The following is a 24,266-nucleotide window of genomic DNA, read 5'->3' on the forward strand; positions in this document are numbered from 1 at the left end:
TTCTTCAGTTACTTCATAATCACCCTCAGAGTTTGAAAATCAGATTAATTTTTTTTGAATCACTAAAAGGCAAACCAGTCTAAACTGATCTCAGTAAGTCACGACTGTTTGCATCTTCTGTGTTAAGAATCATTGCCATAAAAGTCCCGGGCTTGGCCCTAAACAACGTATGTGTGTGGGAAGTTTGGGAAGTTCTCCTCCTCCCTTGGGTAGAAGAAAGAAAACAAGGCAAAGCAAAGCAGGTTTAGACGCAGCACTTTAAGTTAGGCTTCCATGGTGTCCTCCAAAAGCCATGCCTACCCTCCTGCAGATGCTTGAAATCACCCACCAGGGGGTTTGCAATTTCACAAGATAACCGAGCCAAGCTCTTGCCCGAGGCACAGACAGAGGCATCCCCGCTTAGGCCAGGCTGTGTGTCACTTGTGCTTGGTCTGTCACGTTTATCGGGGCTGCTCTTTCTAGGGAATCTGCCTGATAGATTGACTTTATTGCAGTGAAGTTGAACAAATCACAATTATATGAGGTTAAATAAAGGGGTAGAGGTTAAAACATGAAACACCAGTGTCCTCTTGCGTAAGACATGCTTTGGGAAAGCAAGCAGACAGTTTTTCTGTACAGAAAGCAGAAGTCAGAAGTGTGTCGGTTTAATCAGCGGCATCCTTTGCATTTTATGGAAAGCCTATTGGGGTTCCTCTGGGTTTAAGACTAGAAAAAATAGAAGAGTAATGTTAAAAGAAAGTAACCTTGCTTGAACATGTTCTCTCTTTCAGGGGAACTTTGCTTTGTCTTACCACTATTGCCAGTACTGTGTGCTCTGGTGGGCAGTAGGAGGAAAAGACAGATACCTATGAAAATAATTATAGACTAGATTTACCTGATGGTTCTCCTTTAATTACTTGGTAGCCTTTTGCATGCACAAATACGGATGTACATCATAGAAAAGCAGCTTCTGCTGAGCACTTCTGCCAGTGCTCACCGGTTGTTTAACTAGGGAATGATGCACAGAATTGCCACAACGCATTTCTTAGAACACAGTGACTTTGGAATGTGTGTGCCTAAGATGATCTTTGCATGGTGGATCTAAATATTGCTCCTCTTCTCTTCTAGTTTGTGGAGACATCCATGGCCAGTTCTTTGACTTGATGAAACTGTTTGAAGTGGGAGGTTCTCCTGCCAACACGCGGTACCTCTTCCTGGGGGACTACGTGGACAGAGGGTACTTCAGCATTGAAGTAAGTTTCTGATTTCTGTTTTAGGCTGTAAAACTGCTTGCAGCCTACTATGTATATTTAGTATTGTAACTAGTTCAGGAATACTGAGGTTCCTTGTAAATATCACGTTAGTTTTGCTGGTGGTGTTTTTATAAAGGTTGCTTGGAATCCAGCCAAATCCCACTATATCTGTGCTGGAAAGCTGATGTAGAATGGACCTTGGTGCTAACTAGTGGCTGTCCAAATATAGCAGATAAGGCAAGTCGCTCTGCAGCTTGCACAAGCTAAATAGGATGAAGACATGAGGTATTAGAAAAGAGACATAACAGAAAAACTAAATGAACAACCCATGGTTTAGTTTGACTTGTAGGTTTATTTGATCTGGGTTTCCTGGATGTGAAATTTTACAAAAACTGAAGGACTAGATGGGAAGTAAATGGGACAAAATGTAACATGCTGTGCTGGAGAGAATGAATAAGTTCTGTTTAGATATGACATGCAGGAGTGCATGATCTCTGGTTTTTGATGCAGCACTTGAATCCACGGAGAAGAAGTGATGCATGAGTGCCCTGTTGGTGGTGCTGAGACCTGGTGCAAGACTCCAGTGTCAGGTTGTAGAATGTGGAGGTCAAATAACAACATCTTTAGCTGGCTTGTGAAAGAAACAGTGTCCTATGCCACCTGTCCACCTTTGACTAGAAGCAAGTCGAATACCAAGCATAAATCCTGTGTTCCAGTGCTCATAAAACAACCTCGATTTTTTCTTCTGTTCAGTGTTACTGCATGCTTTTTCAGACTGACAGATGAGGTGCACAGCTATTGAATAAAACCCGATCTGGATTTGTTTGTCTAGGTCATATTTGATCTAGTCATTGAGCAGTCAGTCAGAAATCCTTGGGGGCTTTTGAGCTACAGCTTGACTGCTTTCTCTGAAAAGTTCAGACTTGAACTCCCTCTGAGAGGGGGAGTCAAGGAGAGAATGCCCATTATCTGTTGGAAGCAATGTAGATCCTGTGATACGTGTCTGTGACTAGATAAGATGGCATCATGTGAGAACACATAAACTGCTATTTCATTCTACGTACTGTGTCTTAGTACACTGTTGCCATGCTGATATAAAAATATATAATGCCAAGCAGCTGAGTTGTTTATAATGTGTAAAATAGATCAGTGCATTATCTTGCCAGTGTTATATTAAGAGTTTGAAGTTCCTTAAAAATAAAATACAGTAAAACTACTTTTGCTTTATTAGTTCATTTTAAAACATAATTTTAAATGTTAACAGAATCTTTTGGCACATTTTGCAAATAGAAATATGCTATTCCAAATACAAATGCTCTAAAAACTTTAGAACTGCAAGGTTTTTTCTCACCTGCCAAAAATCAATGTAGTCAGGACTTAGACTCATACTGAAGTCAGCACTTTGATCATGATTTTTTTGAGCTTGAGTTCATGATTTTCTTAAGAACTGATCCACAGTGAACTGTGAGTTAAATCATTCTTGTGGATTATCATACTGGATCACTTGGGGAAGGTTGGGAAAGATCGGAGGAGGAGCTTCACAGACTTAAACCACTGTGCAACTCAATCTTCAACTACCATTTTTCAGTTGTGACAACCTCATTCATATCTCCTGTAGACTTCAACTGAGTCAAGTTGTATCTGGAAGAAGAAAGTTTTCTCTTCATTTCTATATAACAAATAGAACAACTGGATTTGATTCAACTCTAAAGTGCTTGTCTGACAGTCTACCAACATTTGTTCTAGGGCTATTACCAATTAAAGACAAAGGCAAGCCATGTAAAACAAAGAAAAAAGCTCATGCATAGGGAATAAACCCTTAAAAATTCTTCATTTAACAACCTGTGCATATGTACTTAGCAAATAGTATTTTGAATTCAGTTTTTCCAGTCTGGAACTCAGCTTTTTCACTGGAAGCAGTACTGGCTTCTGCCAGTGCCGAAAAAATATCTCAGCTGTCGCTTATATTATTTCTTTTTTATGTAAGATTCTCAAATCACTAATTTTTTTTGGTCACATAACTGATTTTCCCCACCTGTCACCTTGATTAAAAAAGGCCTTTGAAAGGAAAGGCAAGTTTGTGTTTCATAAGCGTATTTGGATGCAGAGCTGTGCATTCAGGCATGAACTCAGGACAGTAAGTAGTGACAAGGAAAGGAAAATTGCGAAGAATGCAACTTGGCATTTAGAGGGGAAGGGTGTTTTTTGTGGAGAGGGAGACCTGACTACATATATCAGGCACCAGCTCTTGCCAGTGCTTTGTACTGGAGAAGTCACAGTGGTAAAAAACCCTAGCCTGGTCTCAGTGCTTATTTCTACCACACCAAAGTGATCTTTTTTCCGTCAATCTGTTGACTCCCCTTTCTGCTATGTAGACATGAGACTATCGCAGTTCTGGGGTCTTTCCAAAAGAATTAAATAGCTAGTCCAAGGTACTAATCACGAGTAATGTAAGCTTTTAAAAAAATTCCCCTTGATTACTGTGTGATATGTAGCGTAAAAGCGACACCATTGAGCTTAGACCTAGCTGAGTTCTGATAGTGGGCGAGATAATCCTTCTCTGTGGGCTGCAAAGCATTTGTGATTCTTCTGGATGAAAGGTACTACATAATGCAAGCTATTATCATTAAGAACAGAGGAAGAAATTGCATAAGGTAGGTGGAAGGCACTTGATAATACAGAGAGAAAGAAAAGTGTTTGTATAAGGAACTCAGCAGAAATGTCAGTCCTTGCCCTGTGGAGCTTTTGATCCAAGGGCTCAGCCCTTGTGTGCTCCATTTTTACTGGAGTTAGCTTCACTGCTTGAAGAGGGGTGTGTGTTTTGTGTTTTTGAAATTTGTTCTAAGCAAGGGGTCGCAGGATGAGACTCATAAAGAAATTACAATAGGCAAAATTAAAAAATGTCAAATTGTAGGTAGAATGAGGTGAAGTTTCTCAGCACTGATGGAATCTCCATCCCATAGATACATTCGCTTTTCTATTTGATCTTTTGTGAGAGCCTGGGCATTTCTTCACTTAAAATAACAAAATTCTGCAATCTGATAAGGTGTGTTTGTTTCCTTGGCTGTATAACTGATAACATTTCCCTGTTCTGCTTGTACTCTGCCAGGGGTTTGACTCCAGAGTAGAAAACCCTCAGTTCTCACTTTCAAACAAGTTTTATGGTCATGCAGAGTAGAGACCTAAATGATCAAAACAGAGGACTATTTTTAAATCTAAATAATAGTTAGAGCATAAGTGGTTGTGCAGGAAAGCTTGTAGGGAAGAATGACTAATCCCTACCTGAGTCTGAAAGCTCTCTTTTGAAAGGCAGGCATAAATACTGTGCAGTTTAAGGAGGAGTATACAGAGAGGCTGTTTTTCATCAGTCTTAGAAAAATTAGAGTAAATACCAATTGTAATGTATTAATAACACTGTGTAAATGAACTGTTGGAATTATTTTCTTTCTCAGTCCCATAGAAGAATATACAGGCTTAAATGTCAATTGATTATCATAAGGTACATAGTCATAATTTTTGACAGAGCAAAGTTAAGAAATGGAGAACTAAACCCATGTTCAAAATGTACAAAACTGGAGTTATGTTTTAGGGTTCAAAACATGGATACATCTTCATTTCCTGAATGCAAAGACTGAAATTCCAGAAGGTGAAAACAGTTTTGTGGTATTTTCAGCAAGAACAAAGTGAGGTCTTTGGCGTGAGTCTGGAATTTGACCAGTGGACCTTTCACCAATTAAAAAAGCATCTGGTACTTTAGATGCTTCTGAACTCAGTGAACTGTTAGAAATTATTAACTGGTCTCTCCCAAGAAAAGAATTACATATAAATAAATTCATATTAGTAAACTGCAGGTGTAGTTAATGCTGGTGGAATTGTATGTTTATTATCTCTCAAATCGCCATGCACTCCCTAGGACTTCATTGGAAGAATAAACACCTTTCAGTTTCCTCCATTGCCCTAGTGTGTTAATGTTTTCCAGTAAATAGCTTAATTTAAAATACTTTGTGCTGGTCAGGAATAGTTCACTGGAGAAGTCAATAGGTTTTTCACTTCTCTCAGAGCAAAGACATTTCTAGGACTTTAATTATCCTAAATTTTGTTGCCCTTTTCTTCTATATGCCAGTAGCCAATATTCTCTTTAGCGAGAATTTCCATCTTGTAAGATTTTATATTTTTACATGGCAGTGCTCCTCAGAACTGTGAATACTCACTAATTCAGTAAATTCAGATTATTTTGATACATATTAGATTCCCAGACTGGAACATCTGTGCGTCAGGGCCATCCTCGCAGCTTGCCTGGTCCTGTGCCAGCTGTTCCCAGGGTGAGTTACCAGCATGCCAAGAACCCCTTTTGGCTGCAGGGAGAGAATACAGGATGGCACTTGGATACCTGTTTAGAAAGTACTAGCCATAAGAATTAGAGGAACATTTAAGGAAAAGAATTTCCTAGTCACTTTTTGGTTTAAAGGAGATCCTTCTTTTTGGATATTTTGAGGTCCTTTTAAAGGCTGAAATGGGAGAAATGTGGTCTAAACATTAGAAAATAGTATAAGTGGAGTAGCAATGTTTTGCAGGTGATCACTTCTAATAAAATCATCCAGGAGACTAACTAGGAGAGAGTCATGCAATAATTGAAGTCTGAAGGTGCTAAAGTACCATGCATGGGTCAAAACAAGAGCCCCAAGGAGCTTGGGAATATTCAACAGATGTTTATAAAAAAAATAAGCAGAAGTCGAATTATCAGAATGAAATTTTTGAACCTTCTGGAAGCAGCTGAGACCCTGATCATGAGGAATGAATTCACTGTCATTCCACACAAAGCTTATTTCTACAGCATTAGCCTTTTTAATTTTTAAATATGCAACCTGTATGTATAAGAGCACCGGTTTTAGAACACAGAAAAACCCAGTTAAGAAAAGAGCATGATGAAATGCTCTGAAAGGTGGGGGAAAAAAAGAATAAAACCCTGGTTGTAATGAAGATAATACATTTTTTTTTAATTTTCAGTAATGTTCAGAATTTTCTTTCTCTGTGTTCAAGGGATAATACTTCAGAAATGGCAGTAAGTTGCATCTTGTGTGAGTATTCTTGTTACAGATGCAATGTATCTTTATTTGTCTCTGAAATATAGCTGTACTAAATAGTCACACCAGTAGTATGAATGCAGTTATGGGTGTAAAAAGGTACATGGTTTCCATTGGGATAGTTACTTCATTTTAGGAAGTTGCATCTGCATTTGGTACTGTGATGATATCACTATTTCAGTGCAGTTAAAGTAATGCAATTTTCATGTTTAGAGGAGGTGTATGTTTAGAGAGGGAAGGAGCTATACCAGTGTACTGTTAGACAGGTCACAGAGCATCAGTAGAGACCTTAGCAATGTGTGGGTCAAATTATCCTTTCAAATACGAATTACCTCACCCTTATTCACACTTAATTTCATCTCTTGGGGGAATGCCCAATGCTGTCAGTCATTCGGAGGGAGAATTCATCTTTTGTTTCCCATACAAAACCACAAAGCTAAAAGTCCTTTTTGAAAATATGCACCTTTGGCTTACACAGTGCTTAACTGCACAGACCTTTTCTTTGCTGATGCTGAGGCTGCCAGAACCTCAGCAGGAAAACAGCTTGACTGTAGGAGCAGAGAGGTGGACAGATTACCTCTTTGCTACAAGTTTAACATATCTGCTATTTCAACAGCTGCAAGACACTAAACAAGTAAGCAGGGATTCAGTTTGAGGGCTGGCATTAAGAGATGTAACTTTTTTTTTTTTTTTTAAATATAATTGTTTTGATAGAATGGAAAGAAACAGGCCAGAAATACCTTACAGATGTCCAGATCTCAAGGTCCCTGCTGTACATTTTGCATTGAGTTACAGCAGAGCTGATGTGTGGTATGTTCTTACTGAAAAAGTTGAAGGGGGGATAAAAAAAGATATTTTAAAATTCTACAGCTGGGAAGAAGTATTACCAAATAATTGAGGACTATAAGCTCAGATTTTTGACAAGGGCAATTTATCATAAATCCTCAGTAAGAATTATGATAGGCAAATCACGAGTAGAAAAAAATTAAAACCAGAATGTTTACTCATGATATGTTATTTGGGCATAAATTTTTTGTATGTTGTATGACTGCAAGTTGAAAAGCCATGAAAATTGTTGCCCTCATATTTGCTGTTTAGTTTGCATGGAAAAAAACCCAACCATCTGCTAATTAGCTCTTGTTTACTATTACAACATTAGTTCACTGGACTACTGAAAAGGGGAAAAATTAAAGGAATTATTTAAACAAAATAAGCCTTTGATATGGCACTACTGAAAACCACATAAAATGTAAGTGGTGGGCTTACATTGTTTGAATAGTGGCAGGGAAACAGAACTTTCTAGACTGTATTGATTCTCTGTTATCTTCTCAGTCTGGTTTTCATGAGTACTTCAAAGGAAGCATAGAAATAAAAGAAAAAATAAGTCTGTGATAAGCAAATGTAGAGATCTGCCCATACGAGGTAGTCAGAAAGAAAAAAAATCCATCTTTCCTGATTTCCCTGCTTTCCAAATCTGGATGATATTTTAAGTACCTGCTGCTTGTTTTAATCTTGCCAAGGCTTTATGAAAATGAAAAACTTAGTTACGAGGGCAATGTAAACTGCCTTTTCTTTTTGTATGTCACTTCGTCTAATCACTAATCATTGTGCTTTTCTAAAGGTGCTTTGGCAGGATTAGAAGCTCTAAGGTAACTTAGATGCAACTTTAAAAGCTGGAACTCTCTTTGCATGAATGGAGGTGTCACTTTAAACTTCCTGTCTCACAGCATTTACATCAAATTTTTGCATCAACCAGTAAGGTCAAAGAAGTGGAAGGATCTGTGAATTTCTGGAGGAATTAACAAGTCACCATCAGAGACAGAGAATTGTTCTGGTGGTGTGGAGAAGTGCAGGTTTCCTTCCTCATTGGAGCAAAACCCTCAAAACCAAGTCTACTGGAGATTACGCAGGGAGAGAAGAATTCCTGTAGGCACACACTTTGGAATGTTTCTGGACCAGAGCAGATGATTCCTGTGACCTAACACCGTAATTTCACACTGGATTACATTAGCATGATCAACCTGGCATTCTGACATCTCACAGCAGTGGCAGTGGCGCTTAGGAGGCACAAGAGCTGGGAGGAGGATGAATGTATTTTTGCTGTTTCCCCCTAGCTGTAGACCCTCTGAGTAAAACAGAAATTACAGAGAAAGAACAGACAGAGCGCTCAGATGTTTACATGTAATAAATTCAAGACAAAGAGTAGTAATACAAAATCCCTGCTGCTAAATGATTATCTATGGATAGTGTGAGTGCAAACATAAAAACGCTCCATCCTTTTTTCTTTTCTTTTGTTTTTATAAGTTGAGGACTGTGTAACAAACAAGAGAGCTGAAATCTACATGTTGAGATGATTAAAGTAATTACTGTGTTTTTCAAGACACTCTGAATTGTAGAAGGGAATTCACGCTGTATAATCTAGAGGCATTACACTGACAACAATGCTGATTTTGTTCTAAGCTGAAACTGTGGTGAGAGTACCTTCTGAATTTCCAGTATTGATTATTAAGTTAAATAATTTTTTTTTTTCCCAAACAGAACAGAGGGGTGTGTTAGGAAGTAGTTGTAAGTGAAAGTAGGGGTCCTTTGACACATTTTATTTCTTCTGCAATATTTCATGGAAAAGGTTGGAGGAAAAATTGTTCAGTCTCCTAGCTCCTGTTTTTGAGAGGCCCTTGTGGTCTGTACAGTGTTCTTGCAGGTGATGGGCTCATCTCATGGGATGAGTGGGTCTTATTTCCATCAGCTTTCTTGGAGCTGTGGGTTTGTTTTCAAAACAACTGTTTTAATTGGATGGTTTAGAGAGGTCTGAGCAGAGCTTAGCCTCTCTAAGTCATCTTTTTTTTAATCTTTAAAAACATGTCTAGAAGAAATGTCATATCAAATAGAAATCTTAAGAAAAAGAGAAATTTAAAGTAGGAACTTTGTAGTAACTGCATATAATGCAAGAGCTTTGTGGATTTTTTTCCCCAGTTGTAAGTACAGAACAATGGTAAGTGAAAAATGAACAAGCATTCATGTAAAAACTGTGTAATACTGGAAGCTGAGCTATTTCCTGAAGTGTGGGTTAAATTGTTCCGAGGCAACTTTTCCTTAGGCCAGGAAACACAGATCTTCCGGTGAAATTGTTTCCACAGAAGGTTTCTGCCTAACCTTCCAGGTGGAGAGCACACACGTCATTTTAGAGATGGAGGGCAGTTGCTGTTTGAGAGCTGGGGCTGCCAGAGGCAGTGCACGGCTGACCAGGGAGGTGACACTCGGCAAAAGTGTAAAACTATCAGAATATACCGATACGAGTTTCATCCAATCCAAGTTGAAGTGCAGAGAAATGCTTGCATGCAGTGTATGAAGAATAAAGTTAATTGGTTGAAAATAAATGTTTCACATAGAATAGTTTTTTTCCTACTATTTTTTGTGGTGGATGGGAACATAAGTTGTTGGGTTATTAATTATTAATTCTATTTTTCTTTCTTGTTTCTGATTCACAGTGTGTGCTGTACTTGTGGGCCTTGAAAATCCTTTACCCAAAAACACTGTTTTTACTTCGTGGGAATCATGAATGTAGACATTTAACAGAGTATTTCACATTTAAGCAAGAATGTAAGTCTACCTTAATCTTTTTCCTCTTAACTCCTTTTTCAACAACTTAATTTCTTATTTTGTGAGTATTTGGTACTGCTTCACCATGAATAATTTTTCATGTACTTTTCAAGTTAACTGTCATTACTTTTAAATTGTAATCAGTGTTCCCTGAGAGGGCAGTCGTCTCCCAGTGATGTGGAAAGGAAGGGGTCAGACCCTCAACAGAGCAGGTAGTGACCGACCATCAGTACAAACTCCAGGGTTTCCTCTGGTGCTGTAGGTATCGAGACACTTCAACTTGTCAACCTCATCTGGGAAGCGTCCTGGGGCTGCTGTGGGGCTGTCTGGGCCTGGTGCTCTCAGCAAACTGTGCTGTTGCTGAGGGTTTTCTGCCCCACGCAGCAGCCTGGCAGCAAAACCTGCTGGCACCCAGCTCTGGCACCTCTGGGACAGATCTCTGATCACTAGGGAAGGAGGTGGCACCTCACTGTGCCTCATCTGCAGCAGGAGAAAAATGCAAGGAGGTTTATTTTGGTTTTTTTTCTTTTTCCTTTAAGTATGGCATTTTCACATTTATCCTCTAAGTTAGCTTAAACTTTTCAGTATGCTCTTTTTATATGAATTCCTTTCTGTGTTACAAGAAAGGATGCAGTAACACATAAAAGCTCATTAGATGTAGACCTTCACCTGCACAATGAAGCTTTTATTTTTTTCCTGTGGCACTGTAAGCTAAAGCTATTGCTATAAGTCTGTTTCCTTTTTAACATTGGGGATAAAGGAAATGTTAATTGGCTTAAAGGCGTCATGGTTTACTGAGTTTAGTATGCATATTGGTAAATTAACATTTCGGCTTCAGTGTACCACCTCATTCATTTCATAATGGCATTTCTGTAGATAATTAATTATAAGGTACTGGGCTAAAGTTCTGACTACTTCACAGAGAGTATATTGAGTGATAATGTAATAGATGATAACCATTCAGCAGACATTTCAAGGCTTACTATACAGATTTCCTGGCAGACTATAATGGTATATTAAGTTGCTTGTTTACAGTTGTTTAGAAAAATTATAATAAACTTGGCAGAATTTTTATTAATTTCACCTCAAAATATGAAGAATTTTTTTCAGAGGTGAGTAACAATTGTTTACTGCTCACAGTTTTTTGTATGAAGTAAACATTGGGTACATTCCTCAGTGCAAGATAGAGTAGTGAGAGCAAGATTGAGATATTAAGTGTATTCTTTTTTCTTCTTAAATGTTAATGGCACTTTCTGATACCATCCTAATCTTTAAAAGGTAAAATCAAATATTCAGAACGTGTATATGATGCCTGCATGGATGCCTTTGACTGCCTTCCCTTGGCTGCTCTGATGAACCAACAGTTCCTGTGTGTACACGGTGGCTTGTCTCCGGAGATCAACACCTTAGATGACATCAGAAAAGTAAGTCTTTTCAGTATTATCTATTAGCACAATGTAAGCACACTGTCCAGTGATTCCTTGTGCCCTGTTAGGAACTCTGCACTTTCTTGGAGGAGATACAAAAATACCTCTAGAAAAACTTCAAATACTTAAAAGATATAACAAGGAGGTATCGTATGATTGCAATGAGTGTAATCCGTATTTTGCCTAAAATAGTCAAGAGCTTCATTCTTAATAGGTCCTGCCACATTTTTAATAGTTCTGCACGTGAGTGCCTACCAAGTTGTCTGAGTGAGGATTAGTAAATGCACGCTTGTGTGTACTCTTGTGTTCTGAGAAGTTTCTCTGAAATTTCATGAAAGTTCAGAGAACAATGTCAAACAGTTCCTTCACATAATCTAGCGTTGATCGAGGATTAATTTTTTTTTCAGATGTTTTGTAGAAGAGATTTCAGTTGATATTTCTAAAAGGAGATATTTATTCATTTTTAGTAATTCCCGCAGGAAAAAAAAATCTTGTTTCTTGTTTGCAGTTTGAGACTTGCAAACACAGATATATACTTTTGAGCTTTAAAGTTACTAAAAGGTAATTTGTAGTCTGAAGTTAGTTTGTAATCTACTAAGAAATTAATAGGGTTTAAAAAAAACCAAAAAACAAACTCGAGCCAGTAATTACATGTTTTGCTTTAAATGCAATTAGCCTAAAATATTAACTGCACTTTAAAAAATTACTGAATGTAAAGTTTCGTTTCTGAGGTAAAGGTTCACTATCTCAGTAAATAGAAATACTCACTGCCTAAAAATTAGCTGGCTTTGCAGCAACATAATGGCAGAGTAAATGTGTTTAGCTCTCAGATTCTAGATTAGGTTCATTAACATCTTCACCCAACCCAGCAGGTTTATTTATCTCTGGCAATCAGCAGAAATTGGGTTTGCATATTTATGAATTTTTGTTTAATTTAAATGAATTGTAATTGCGTAAGCATTAATTGGAGAGGGCTGAAATAAGTTAGAAGTGTATATATGCTGTGATTATTTCAAGATGAGAACTCAAAAATAAAATTGTAGAGGTCTCTTATTAAAACTTAACTGAGTGCTAAACATATAAAACCATTTTTTTCTCTTTGGAATTTTTTGGAAGTGAGAGAAGGTCTGTTAGGTATGCTGCTAAATCATTACTTGATGTTTCCTGGTCAGTGCAGAGAATGTTTTCAACTCCAAGCCTTATTCATACATCCATCTTAACAGGGGTGTTCTTATACGGAAGAGTTCTTGCACATAACAAGTGGTGGTTTTGTGTTAAAGAGTTCTTGCAGGAGAATACTAATTTTTATTATTTCCGATTTTGCCAGACTTAGTCTTATTTGCAGTGTGATTCTATATGATTTGAAGTCTTAAATACATACAGTCAGGCCAGAAAGGAGGTTTTAGCTGCTTAATTAGGGTTTAGGCTACGAGACCAGCAAGAATGTCATGGCAAGATGCTGTAATGCAGAGATAGTGGCTTGATATTTAAATACAACTTTTTTTGTGAAAAGGTACAGAAATCAAAATGGGAACTTGCTTTGAAGTAGCTGTTGAATTTTTTTCCTGAGATGTCTTACATAAATTGAGTGCCATAAGGTTTGAAAAAATCACACAATACACAAATAGTATATTCTCCCTTGTCCACTGGACTGCCTGCAAAAACCAGTAGAAAAGGGGGGGGGAGGAAGCAAACAAAAATTTGTGTAGAATGTGTATCTCCTAATTTTAAATTATATCTGTTCCTTCTCCTCTTTGTCAGTGTTAGCAAGGAATGTTTTACTGCTATTCAAAACCCATTCCTTTAAAGCTGAAAACCAGGTTGCTTTGGGTATTTGTTTGCCTGCCCATGGAGTGAAAAACAGTAATTTTGCTTCAATGTTTCTGTGATACACAGTTGAAAGAAGTTAGTATTTCTTTGTCTCCTATTTTTCTTAGTTAGATCGATTCAAGGAACCACCTGCATATGGACCTATGTGTGACATCCTGTGGTCAGACCCATTGGAGGACTTTGGAAATGAGAAGACTCAGGAACACTTTACTCACAACACAGTCAGGGGGTGCTCGTACTTCTACAGGTGATTACTACTTTGAATAGATTTCTGTAGGTGAACTTGTTCTGTTTTTGCAGTATAAATATCTGCTTGAACTTTGTGGCACTACTTAGGCCTTTTTTCTGCTGGCTAGCCTTGCTTTCAGATAAATCCATTTTAATTGAACCTCTTTCTTTAAGCTACGGCTGGGAAACACGAAATGACCTAATTTTATTCCCCAAAGTCTTGTATTTTGCTTATTCTGTTCTTGTAAGTTGGATAATTAATGTGTCACTTCTAAAAAGGGGTACATAACTGCATTTCTAGTTTGAAAATTAGAACTTAATTTCAAATGAAAGATGCCAGCACTGGAGAACAGATTACCTATTGTTCAACAGGGTAAGTAAAAATTGTGATCTCTCCCTCACAGGTACTTTTTTTTTTTTTCCTCTCAGTTTGATGAAACTTTTGTTTATGCTTGGGAGTAATTCTTTCCAAGAAATTCAGGATTTGAATAGCATTGTTAAATGGGACTTACTAAAAGATGAAATACAGACAAGTGCCTGTAACATTCTTGAAGAAACATGTATGGATTTAAATGCAAAGATGCCAAGTTATAATTCATCTTTGAAATTATTGCTTTCTATTGATTTTTGTTAGTAAAATATAGCTGTGAGAACATTCCTGGAAAAAAGTAATGGTAATGGGGATAGAAAGACATCTAAAGCAAATTTGTGGATTAGTTTGTGACTATTTCAAGGAAGATTTCTTCTCTGTTTCTTAACCATAATTGTTCTTTAATTATGGGAGTTTTTTGTCTCACTCTGTAATGAGTCAGAAGACTCTCTCCTGTACAACACAGGAGAGGATTTCCTTGGGTGCTGAGGAATGTCCCACTGTCTCCTCTTTTGCAATGCACATGGAGACCAAAGCAAGCCACAAGTAGTTCCTGTTTCCTGGTTCTGCCTGGGTGCTGACTGCTGCCTTTCTACATTTCCAGTGGTGGGCAGGTGGGTTTGTAGGCCAAGTCCTGTGGGCACCAGGCAGAAGACATCCCTGTGGGTGTGCTTGAGCTGGTCATTAAGAACTTCTCAAGCATTGCTTCCATTCTCTCTTTGTCATAGGATCAGCCCATGTTACCTCATGAGCAGTGGTGGTGATTACATTGTACCTTCCTCTGACAATATAGGGATTTTGAGGGATTTGAGTTCCTTTTTTGTTTGTTTTGTTGGGTTTTTTTGTTATGGTAGTTAAGAAGAACATACAAAGACACCAGAGTAGCAGAAGTAGCAGGGGAGGAGATTAAATGGCAAAATGAGCAATGTATTCAGTGAAATCTTAATTAAAAACATAATTTTTGTTCAGGAGAAATGTGAAGATGCTATTGAAATGCTAAGAGGTTGTTAAACTTTTTGAAGGGAAGAAGTTCTGCTTCAGCCCATGCTAGCAACACCCAAGTCTAAGTTTTCTCAACAAACTCGGCAGAGGGGAGGAATCCAGCTCTTTTAGTTGGAAAAAAAAAATCTCACCTTGAACATAGCTGACCTATGACTGCTTAGTAACATGTGAAAAGTAAGTCAATGGCTTCTAGCAGTAACCGGGTGACAGAGCCGCTAGAATCAGCCTCCTTGTCGGTAAGGTTAGCAGGAAGGGAATAGATGGTTTGATGTTTAGAAATGAGTTTTCCTCGTTCTTTCATGGAGCTGTAATTGCTGCAGTGTGGGGACAGGCTGAGAACGAAGCAGTTTGCTCTGCAGCCTGGGCTGCCAGCACCCACCTTTTGTGGGCAGGTCACACTGCCGCCTCCCGATCGATAACGTCTGGAAGGTGCTCGATAGATGTGTTTGGGCTCATTATGAACGGGAGTGTCAAACTCTTGCAAACAATCGATCTGTGCAGAAATGGGCTTATGACTGAGGGATAGAATCATTCCTCTTCCTCTCAGCAGCACCAGATAATTGGAGTGTGCGTGGGACTCCCAGGCACTGTGCAAAGAGAGTAATAGTGATTTCCCCTTGTGAAAATCCTGGCAAACATGCCTTGTGCTTAAATACAGAGCTGTGTATTTAGTGGAACCTCTTTTAGATTTTTTTCAGAGGTCTGCTTCATACAATTATCATAAAATTTCCTTAAAATATTTATCAGTTTCCCCCAGAAAATATATCAGACCTAGGCTGTGTCCCGACTCATATTCAGAAAAGTGCATGTTTTAGGAGAAGAAATATTTAGAAGACACCTAATTGTCAGGTCATGTGTGAGGGTCATATAACTGCTTAATGATTCAAGCAGACAACTAGCTTCAAGTCACATTATCTGAAATTATATAAAGGCAAGCATTCTTTTTAAAAGAAGTGCCTAGTTGCTCTGGAAGATGACTAATTGCTTACCTAATGATAATACCTGGCAAAAAGGTTGTCCATCAGTATAAAGTGTCTTAATTTTCCTTGCCTTTTCTAGTTACTTACAGAGAAAAGGAACTAATTTCCCTAAACAGGCAGCTCAACTTGTAAAGGAAGGACTGACTTATGCAGTCCTCCCTCAAGAATGTCTGTTAATAGGATGACTTTGTTTATTCTTCAGTGCATAAAAGGGTACAGTAACTCTCAGGCATTTCTTTAAAAAACAGGTTGAACATCAGGAATAATTTCTTCACTGAAAGGGTGGTCAGGCATTGGAATGGCTGCTCAGGGAGGTGGTGGAGTCACCATCCCTGGACGTATTCAAGAAACAACTGGACATGGCACTTAGTGCTGTGGTATAGTTGACAAAATGGTGATTCGTCAAAGGTTGGACTTGATGATCTTGGAGGTCTTTTCCAACCTTAATGATTGTATGATCCTATGGTATTTGACTTGGCAAGATAAACTGCTATTTATCATCTTGAGAGTGGCTTCTTTCAGTGATCAGAAAGCTTCAGGAGGTCAGCCGGTATTTTTTTCTCTCTGAAAATAATACTGAGTTATGGAGAGACAGTCACTAAGCAGGTTTAGGCCTTTGTTGAGGTGTGGGGAAAATTCTCCCTTTTCTAAGCCATACAAGGATGGGGAATGTTGTCATTTCCATAAGATTTACTGTATGTATGAAGAATTAAAACGTTCTTTGGTCACATTTGGACAAAGTTATTATGAACATGCATGGTCCTATCCATGAAAATTTGTTATCATCCAACTTGTTTTATTTCCCTTGTGTCTAAGATGTGGTGAAGAACAGAGAGAGTTTGGTTGTACCCCTGACTTAATAGCAGTGTCTTATCCTGTGCAAAGTATATGAAGGGCTTCCTATCAGGGCTAAGCACGTGTGCAAGCTTAACACTCGCTTTCTGGGATCATTTATGTGATTAAGACTTGGTTAATTACTGTTAACAAGAGCATGAGATGGCGTGAGCATGGCCCAAGTCAGTGGATGACCTCAGAAGTTTTGCACAAGCATGGTACTTCCAGCAGCTAGGATTTTCTTAGTGGGTTGAATATCAGTTCTTAAGCGATATAAGGTTATAAAGCTTTGATCTTTATAAAGCTGTTTACTATTTTGTTGTATTTTTCCAAAGCAACAAAAAAACCAAAGGCAGAAATGGCTAGCATTGGCAAGAGTGACTAGCACTGCAGACTCCTCTAAGGACTTCATTTGCCAGTGAATTAGCCACTGGATAACTGTGAAATGGCTCAGCCTTACAGATATTCTGGGGTAGAGTAATAATTTTAACCCTGCAAGCACATTATTTCAGTGGTGTGCCTGACATTCAGGTAAAGTTTATGAGTATGCAAAGACTAGAGAAATGTCTGCTGAAAGCTTTTGAAGACTGTAGTGTGTTTTAGCTCAGGATGGAAGGCACAGTTGTATGAATTTATTTTTTTTCAGTAGCAGCATTTTAAACAGATTCCTTTGCCCACTTTTCCATTCTTCCTTCTCCCAGGCCAAAAGGTTTTTGCTGCCTTCACATTATCTGCCCAGATGTACTGGTAGAATTGCTCCATCAGGACCTGGGAACACATCCAGTTTTAAAAGAATGACTCTGCAAAAAAGATGCGTGTTTATATGTTCTGATCCCATGCAGTTCCCTGCTCTACTTTCCAGTGCAGCTCCACAGACAGCACAGCACTAGCAAGAAAAAGCAGGTGGAAAGGGATGTTCTGGGAGCTGCTTAAGAAGGCACAGCAGCAAAAGCATTTGCATTTGGAAACTCAAGTGTGAGGCCAATGGACTTTGACAAAAACCTATTTTTATATGTGCATGTAATCTGAAAAAAGCTTTTGGATTGAATTTGAATGTCCTCTCTTTAAAGAACTGTTTACACCTCCGTTGTAACAATGAAGGATATGAAAAAGAATTAGATTAATTCCATCTAATTTTTCTGGTAATTGGTGGAAGAACAATTAAACATTTACCATTTTGGTTCACATTAACAAAGTATTGCTTTTCTTCCAAAACTGCGTAGAAGTGATCAGTGATTATGCAAAAGAGACCTCAGAACTAGTAAACTATGCATGAGGCATTTTAATGAGAGAGGGATGTCAAAGCAGGGAATATCACAGTTACATACTCGATGGCAAATAACATCTCTCTAGCTTAGCAGAGGGATATTTTGTTTTCTCCGTGAGTCACCGATCTTCCATGATTCAGCATGACACATGAAGGCAGGAGGCTGGATCGCTCTGGAAAAGCCTGTTGCGTGGGGGATTTCTGTTTGTTTGTTTTCCTTCTTGGCCAACTGCTTTATTTCTGGCTCATCTGAATTACAGTCTGGGCTCTGCAAAGCAGGGACAAGAAGAAGAGTGTTTCTCAAAGAGTAGCGCTCAGAGAAACTAGTAGAGAATTTGATTACAAGACAGTCATTTTCATTAGAAAGGTAAGGAAAAAATTTCCAAGCAGAAGTAATTTCTGTTAAAGTTTATTTCTGCTAACTTTTGCCATAGTCTCCATTTTGTTGGCATTTTGCAGGACTTCCTGCTTTTCACTTGAAGAACATGTATTTTTGTGTTGAGGAATATAGTTTAATAGAAAGCAAAGAGATATTAAGAAAGTGCTATCCGGGTAGCTATGGCTAGCATATGTAATAGCTGCATATCGTGGAAACTTCACTCTCCCCAGCCTCCACTTCAGCAAGGAGATGAAGAAAAATGCCTGTGTGTTGCTTTGCCTTTTTCAAAATAAAATATCCAGGTAGACTTCCCATGTGTTGTAGTGGTCTGGGTAACAGGACTGCTGGCACGTTGCAGATCCCATCTCATTCAGTTAGAACAAACGATGACAGGCCGGTTTTTTTTTTTTTTAACAATCTGCATGGACGACTTTGTGGCATCTCTTCCTTTCTAGGTGTGGGCCCTGTAGAATCAGCCAGATTCTGCTAGTAGAAGTCTATTTTTCATGAACTTATGAAGAATAAGATAACTGAGGATTAAAAAAACCCACCACTGTTGTACTTGAAAGGGAGAGAACGTATCATGTCTATTTAAGACCATTTTTTACCTCTTCATTATATCTTCTTTAAAAGCAGTACTTAACACTGAGTGAAAAGAATACTTTTGGGGAGAAAAAAATAATAGCCTAGACATTTTGAGCAGCTGCACTGATAATGAACATAATCAACTGTCTATCAGATTTTTCATTATAAACCCTAGTTTTCAGAAGTTAATGTAAAAATTTCTAAACAAAATGTACCATAAGTCTACATTTAGTCACAATTAATTATGAAAAGAAACATATGCAAATTAGTTCTCATTTTCCAGTGCTTTGAATGGCAGCCTGTCAGCATTTGAGATCATTGCAGTTGCCAAAATGATACCCCACGTAATTTGGGAATTGAAATTATTTTATAATGGTAATCTTTTCAGACAATTCCAGATACCAGACCTGCATCTGAGGATATATGCCAGGTGGCCCAAGTCCAAACCAGCAATATAGCATTCCACTGAGTTTGTAGCCTCTAGCTGCAAATGACATTTCAGTTTCAAAATACCCAGGAAGGTTGGAAGCAAGTAGTAGCATTTCTCTCGGAAAATCTGAAGGAGGATGATGCATTAGATTGGTGGGGGTTTTTAGGGTTTGCTTTTTTTTTTTCTTGGTGAGTTCTCATCTTCTTCAGTGTGAGGCTGTTAACTGATTGCAAGTGGGCACTGAAGGTGGTCCATGAAATCAGGCCTGGGACAGCAGTTTTTTTGTATAATATACAGTTGATTTTTTTTATTATCTTGCTCAGTATGTTTAGGACACCTTTAATAAAGGTATTTTGTATAACAGTGTTACTGTATGACTATATCGCTCCTAAGGTACTGCAAAACAGTCTTCTCTTGCGGGGTCTTTGATAATGTGCACTGTTCTTAGCATAATACCTCGCCATGAGTTACATTTGGAGATTCAGAGGCTCTGTAAGTCTGCTTGTGTTACTTACAGGCACGACGTGAGCCTGTTGTGATGCAGAGCCAGCACAGAAGGCAACAGCTTCGTGTTGCACCAGGGAAGGCTTAGGTTGGGTATTAGGAGAAATTTCTTCACAGAAAGGGTTGCCAAGCATTGGAACAGGCTGCCCAGGAAGTAGATGGGTCACCATCCCTGGAGCCATTTAGAGGACATGTAGATGTGCTGCTTAGGGACACAGTTTGGGGGTGGACTTGGCAATGCTGGCTTTACAGTTGAGCTTAAGGATCATTTCCAGCCCGAATGATTCTGGGATTCTCTGGAGATAGCCCAACACCTTGTACTTCCTTCTTTTAACCCTTCTGTGTGTTCTATTATTTGAACTGGAAGAGAGATGAATTGATGGCAGAAATTAATTATGGTGACTGCATGTTACCACAGGGTATATTTTGCTTTTTTTTCCAGCCATCAGGTGACATTTCAGAGCTTTTATGTAAGGTTTACACCTTTTGACACCAGTTTTGATTTTTTTTTTTTGAGGAGCAGTTTTGATTGTTGTTATCTGACTTGCCCAGCAGTGTGGAGAAAGAACTGTAATGTTTACATGTCACATCCTGGGCCTCAGATCCAGGGAAATCTATGTCCTGGTCCCAGTTTTAGGTCAGACATTGCTCTGGGGCAGGCTGCACTCAGAAGGAAGCCCAATTCTCCACCCATGCCAGTCTGTCTCTCCATCACGTTGCTTCGGAGCTAGGGCACTTGGAACTAGTCAGGCTTACATCAGATACAGGGACGCAAGTGAATCACAGCTCAAATTCTTTTCCCTGACCAGCTTCACTTGCTGCTGATGTACAGGCATCTCTAGTACTGGAAGTCAAGTCAGGTAGTGAAAGAAGGTGATAACACTTGGTTTCTCCCCAGGTTTAATGTTTCAAATGCAAGCTCTTTAAACTAGAAGCAAGAACCATGCCAGTACCTTACTGCGTCCTTGCCAGTGACTGACATTAAATTCAGCAGTGCTTTTCAGATGGAGGGTCACTGGGCCGCAGGGATGTGGATGAGCCCACCTGCAACCTTACAGGGGTGCCAGCCTCCCACCCAGTTGAGAGGTCACGAAATATAAAGCAGTCGCTTGAATGATTGCTTGTTTTCAAGGGTGAGAAATAAATCTGGATAAGGCAAAACGAATTACATAGGACTGAGCTGAAGAGGGACAACAGGGAAGTGTTCTAGATGGCATCTGAATTGAGACTCTTTCCCACCCCATAGATTTTTTAGGGGGCCTGGTAAGATTTTGCCTGTGAAGTCTTTTTCATTCCAACACCACTTCTCCTTTACTCTCTTCCACACATGTTCTTTGTTCCGTTTTGCTCTTGCCACAGTTGGCTTTTGACAAGGGAAACTGGGAAGTTTTGGGTTTTTTGGATTCTGCATTAAATTACTAACAACAGGACAAGAGAGGTTCTGCTTCTTATCTTGTGGCCCTTATAGGTGCCCATTGTGCTTCAGTAGAGGCATGGAGAGTCATCAGCAGTTTAAAAGGAAGAAGAAAACAGTCATTACAGAAAAAGGAAATTTGAAAGCAACAAAATGAAGTGATTTTAAGCTCTGTAACATTTTTTATGTATAATTTTCAATAGCTTTTCTCTGAAAACTTAGTACTTCACACTTGTGCTTTTCCTTGTTTTTGATTTCCATGTGTTCAGTATCTTAAACAGCAAGAGTGGTTTTCACAGTGCTCAGATTGTAAGAAAGGTCTCCTCCATTCTCCTTAAACACAGCAGTGTCCATGTGCAGTGAAAAATATGACAGAGATTCCACTATCACCATTTTCACCTAATGATTTTGTTTACACTCATATGGTAGAACATGTCTTGGAAAGATGTATTCAATGGGCACTTTTTGGGGGTTCAGAAGTCATAGGATTTACATTTTAATATGCCAAGGGGAAGAGTAATTCTCATTTATCAATGAAATAAAGTTCTGGAAGATGAAATATCCCCAGTTTGGAGACTGATTTGTCATTCCTCTTTCTGTATCTCTCCCTTTCTTTCTACTTACCACCATAATTTCTGGTGCCCACAAGCAGCCAGCATTAGTGGGTGAGGATATTTTCTGTTGCAAGCAACCACTGCGTTACACTTCGCTTTTTTGGAGTACGTTAAATTTTACAGTATTAAAAGAAAGTACTTTCTTTCTGCCAAGCCATAGGGTGACTGTTACATAATGAATTGCAACTTCTAGCATTCCACTCCATGCAGTTATAGGGTGGGATTAAAAAAAGACACTGCTGCTAGTGTTTTCTCTACTGAAATCTGCCTGCAGAGCAGGGGCTCATTCCATGTTGCATAATACATTTTTTGAAAGCTAAAACTCTGTATAGTGCTTCTGATATTGCCATAACAGGTGCTGTTATCTTTTTTCCAACAGTTACCCTGCTGTATGTGAATTCCTACAGCACAATAACTTGTTATCCATACTCCGTGCTCATGAAGCCCAGGATGCTGGGTAAGTATGTGTGGGAAGGGGGCAATAGTAATGTATAATGGCTTAGCGTTTGCAAACAGAGCACAGAAAGGAAGAACAGATGAGTGAGAATGAAATGGAAAACTGAAAATAAGGCTGCAACAGCTGCCACCTTTTACTAATGCTATAAAAATATACACTGGCATTACAGTGTCTTTTACATTATTATTACTGAAATTACAGGACTAAGTGAATCTTTATATATGCCACTTAATTAGCCTTAGTGATTTTAAGTGACATAAAATGACCAAAAGTTATTTTGATGCCAAACTTGGAAAGAAAAATAAATTCATCTCAGAAAAAAATGATTTGCAAATGTGTCAGAGACTTTTGACACACAGATTGCCATAATGCCTGAGAAGTGATTTGGCTCATGTAGGCCAGAGCTGTCACCTTTCAAGTCTTCACAGCTATCTGAAACTTTTGGGCCTACTGTTTTTACACTTCATAAAAATAAAAATTATGGAGCTCAATAGCCACAGTTCTTTTTCTGCAGGAGTATCACTAATGAATTTAAGGAGTTTTGCATCGTGTGCAAAAACAGTTGAGGTCAAGCACGAGGTGGTGTTGATGGTTCCCCAGCAGACTATTACCATTGTAAAGATAGAATATCTTGTGCTGCTTAAAAAAAATTATCTTAAAACCCCCTATTATACGAAATGTACCATACTTGTGAGATACTAATGAAGGATCAGAATCTGAATAAATAGCTTTGCATATCATGCATAAATTATTATTGTGTTTGTTTGGAGGTAGAAACTTTACCCAACTTGAATGGCAATAAAAGATAAATTAGCAACATTGTACTAACAAGGTCAATATTCATTATGCATATAAAAAGCTATTCTGAATGTTTGAATTGCCATATACTTGACAACGTCAACGCAATTAAAAACGAGCTATTCTTGTGCCAAAAATATCTGGCATGAAATACCCAGGGGTAATGAAATTTCATTTTTATTGTATTGCTTTCCGATAAAGGGTGAAAAATTAAATTTTGTAGAAGAGATTGCATTGAAACTATATAACAGTTTCAGTGCAAGTATTGTGGATGTTTGCCAGATTTTTCCGTTTCTTGCAGCTGAGGACTAAAGAGCAGTATTTGGTGCATTGTGTCAAAGTACTGTTAGGTTAGTTTGTTTCCAATTACTTGCAGGTTTAATGCTTGATTGATTATTTGTTGGTCCAATAACCCTTTTATTTTTCATAAGGCATCAAAGTTGGGTAGTGAAAACATTGCAGACATTAATAAAATACCTAACAGACCGGATGAGATTAGGCACAGCACTGAAAGTATCAACCCTCTTTTCTCCTCCCTTTCTCTTACTTTCTACCTCTTATGGCCTTGCTGTCATCTCCAATGGGTTATGGAGAACCTGTACTTCTCTTCTGAAGGCAGTGCTCTGCAACTCCGAGACATTTGCTTGTGTTTGCTTCATGTGCAATCCCACAGCGGGAAGTCTGGGAATGTCCCGGGGTTGATGCCTATAGAGGCCACATGGCTCCAGGGACAGGCACAGGGCAAATTCATAACAAAGCACACCTCTGGCTCACTAAAATTCAGACAGACACAGCTTTCAAGAGTGGTGTGTATCACTGGTCATGCTGACTGGATGTAATGAGAAAGCCTGTAGGAAATAATCTTTCCCGTGGCTTTTAAACAGCTCATATGCATGCTTCCCTGTCTTAGCATTTGTTAACAACCAGTGCAGTAATGTACTGGGTTTTTTTTGCACTGTATTTGGTCAGTGACAAGTATACATTCAACACTGGGTAATAATGTGTGTCTTCTCTTTCCTCTTAGGTATCGTATGTACAGGAAAAGCCAAACAACAGGCTTCCCTTCACTAATCACAATTTTTTCAGCACCAAATTATCTAGATGTATACAATAACAAAGGTAAGAATTTAATTCCTGTTAATGTACAGAGTACTTCTCTGTCCTCAAATATTTTGTGTTTTTTTCACTCCTTTATTTATCAGTTCATGCCCATTTTCTTCCTCTCTTTATT

General features: G+C 38.6%; 1 protein-coding gene across 3 annotated transcripts in view; it reads left to right on the forward strand.

Moving 5' to 3' along the window:
• Positions 1-24,266, forward strand: part of PPP3CA (protein phosphatase 3 catalytic subunit alpha) — a 182,273-nt gene that overhangs the window by 127,702 nt on the left and 30,305 nt on the right. For all 3 annotated transcript variants that reach the window (XM_027894442.1, XM_027894443.1, XM_027894444.1), the window contains exons 3-8: positions 1,108-1,232; positions 9,805-9,916; positions 11,195-11,340; positions 13,281-13,420; positions 22,160-22,237; positions 24,060-24,154. In XM_027894442.1, the coding sequence (XP_027750243.1) occupies positions 1,108-1,232; positions 9,805-9,916; positions 11,195-11,340; positions 13,281-13,420; positions 22,160-22,237; positions 24,060-24,154 (696 nt within the window). The remainder of the gene's footprint in view (positions 1-1,107; positions 1,233-9,804; positions 9,917-11,194; positions 11,341-13,280; positions 13,421-22,159; positions 22,238-24,059; positions 24,155-24,266) is intronic.

This window comes from Empidonax traillii, unplaced genomic scaffold (genome assembly GCF_003031625.1).
Source record: "Empidonax traillii isolate 1590-97213 ecotype Southwest subspecies unplaced genomic scaffold, ASM303162v1 scaffold427:size767076, whole genome shotgun sequence".
In the NCBI taxonomy this organism is placed as follows: domain Eukaryota; kingdom Metazoa; phylum Chordata; class Aves; order Passeriformes; family Tyrannidae; genus Empidonax; species Empidonax traillii.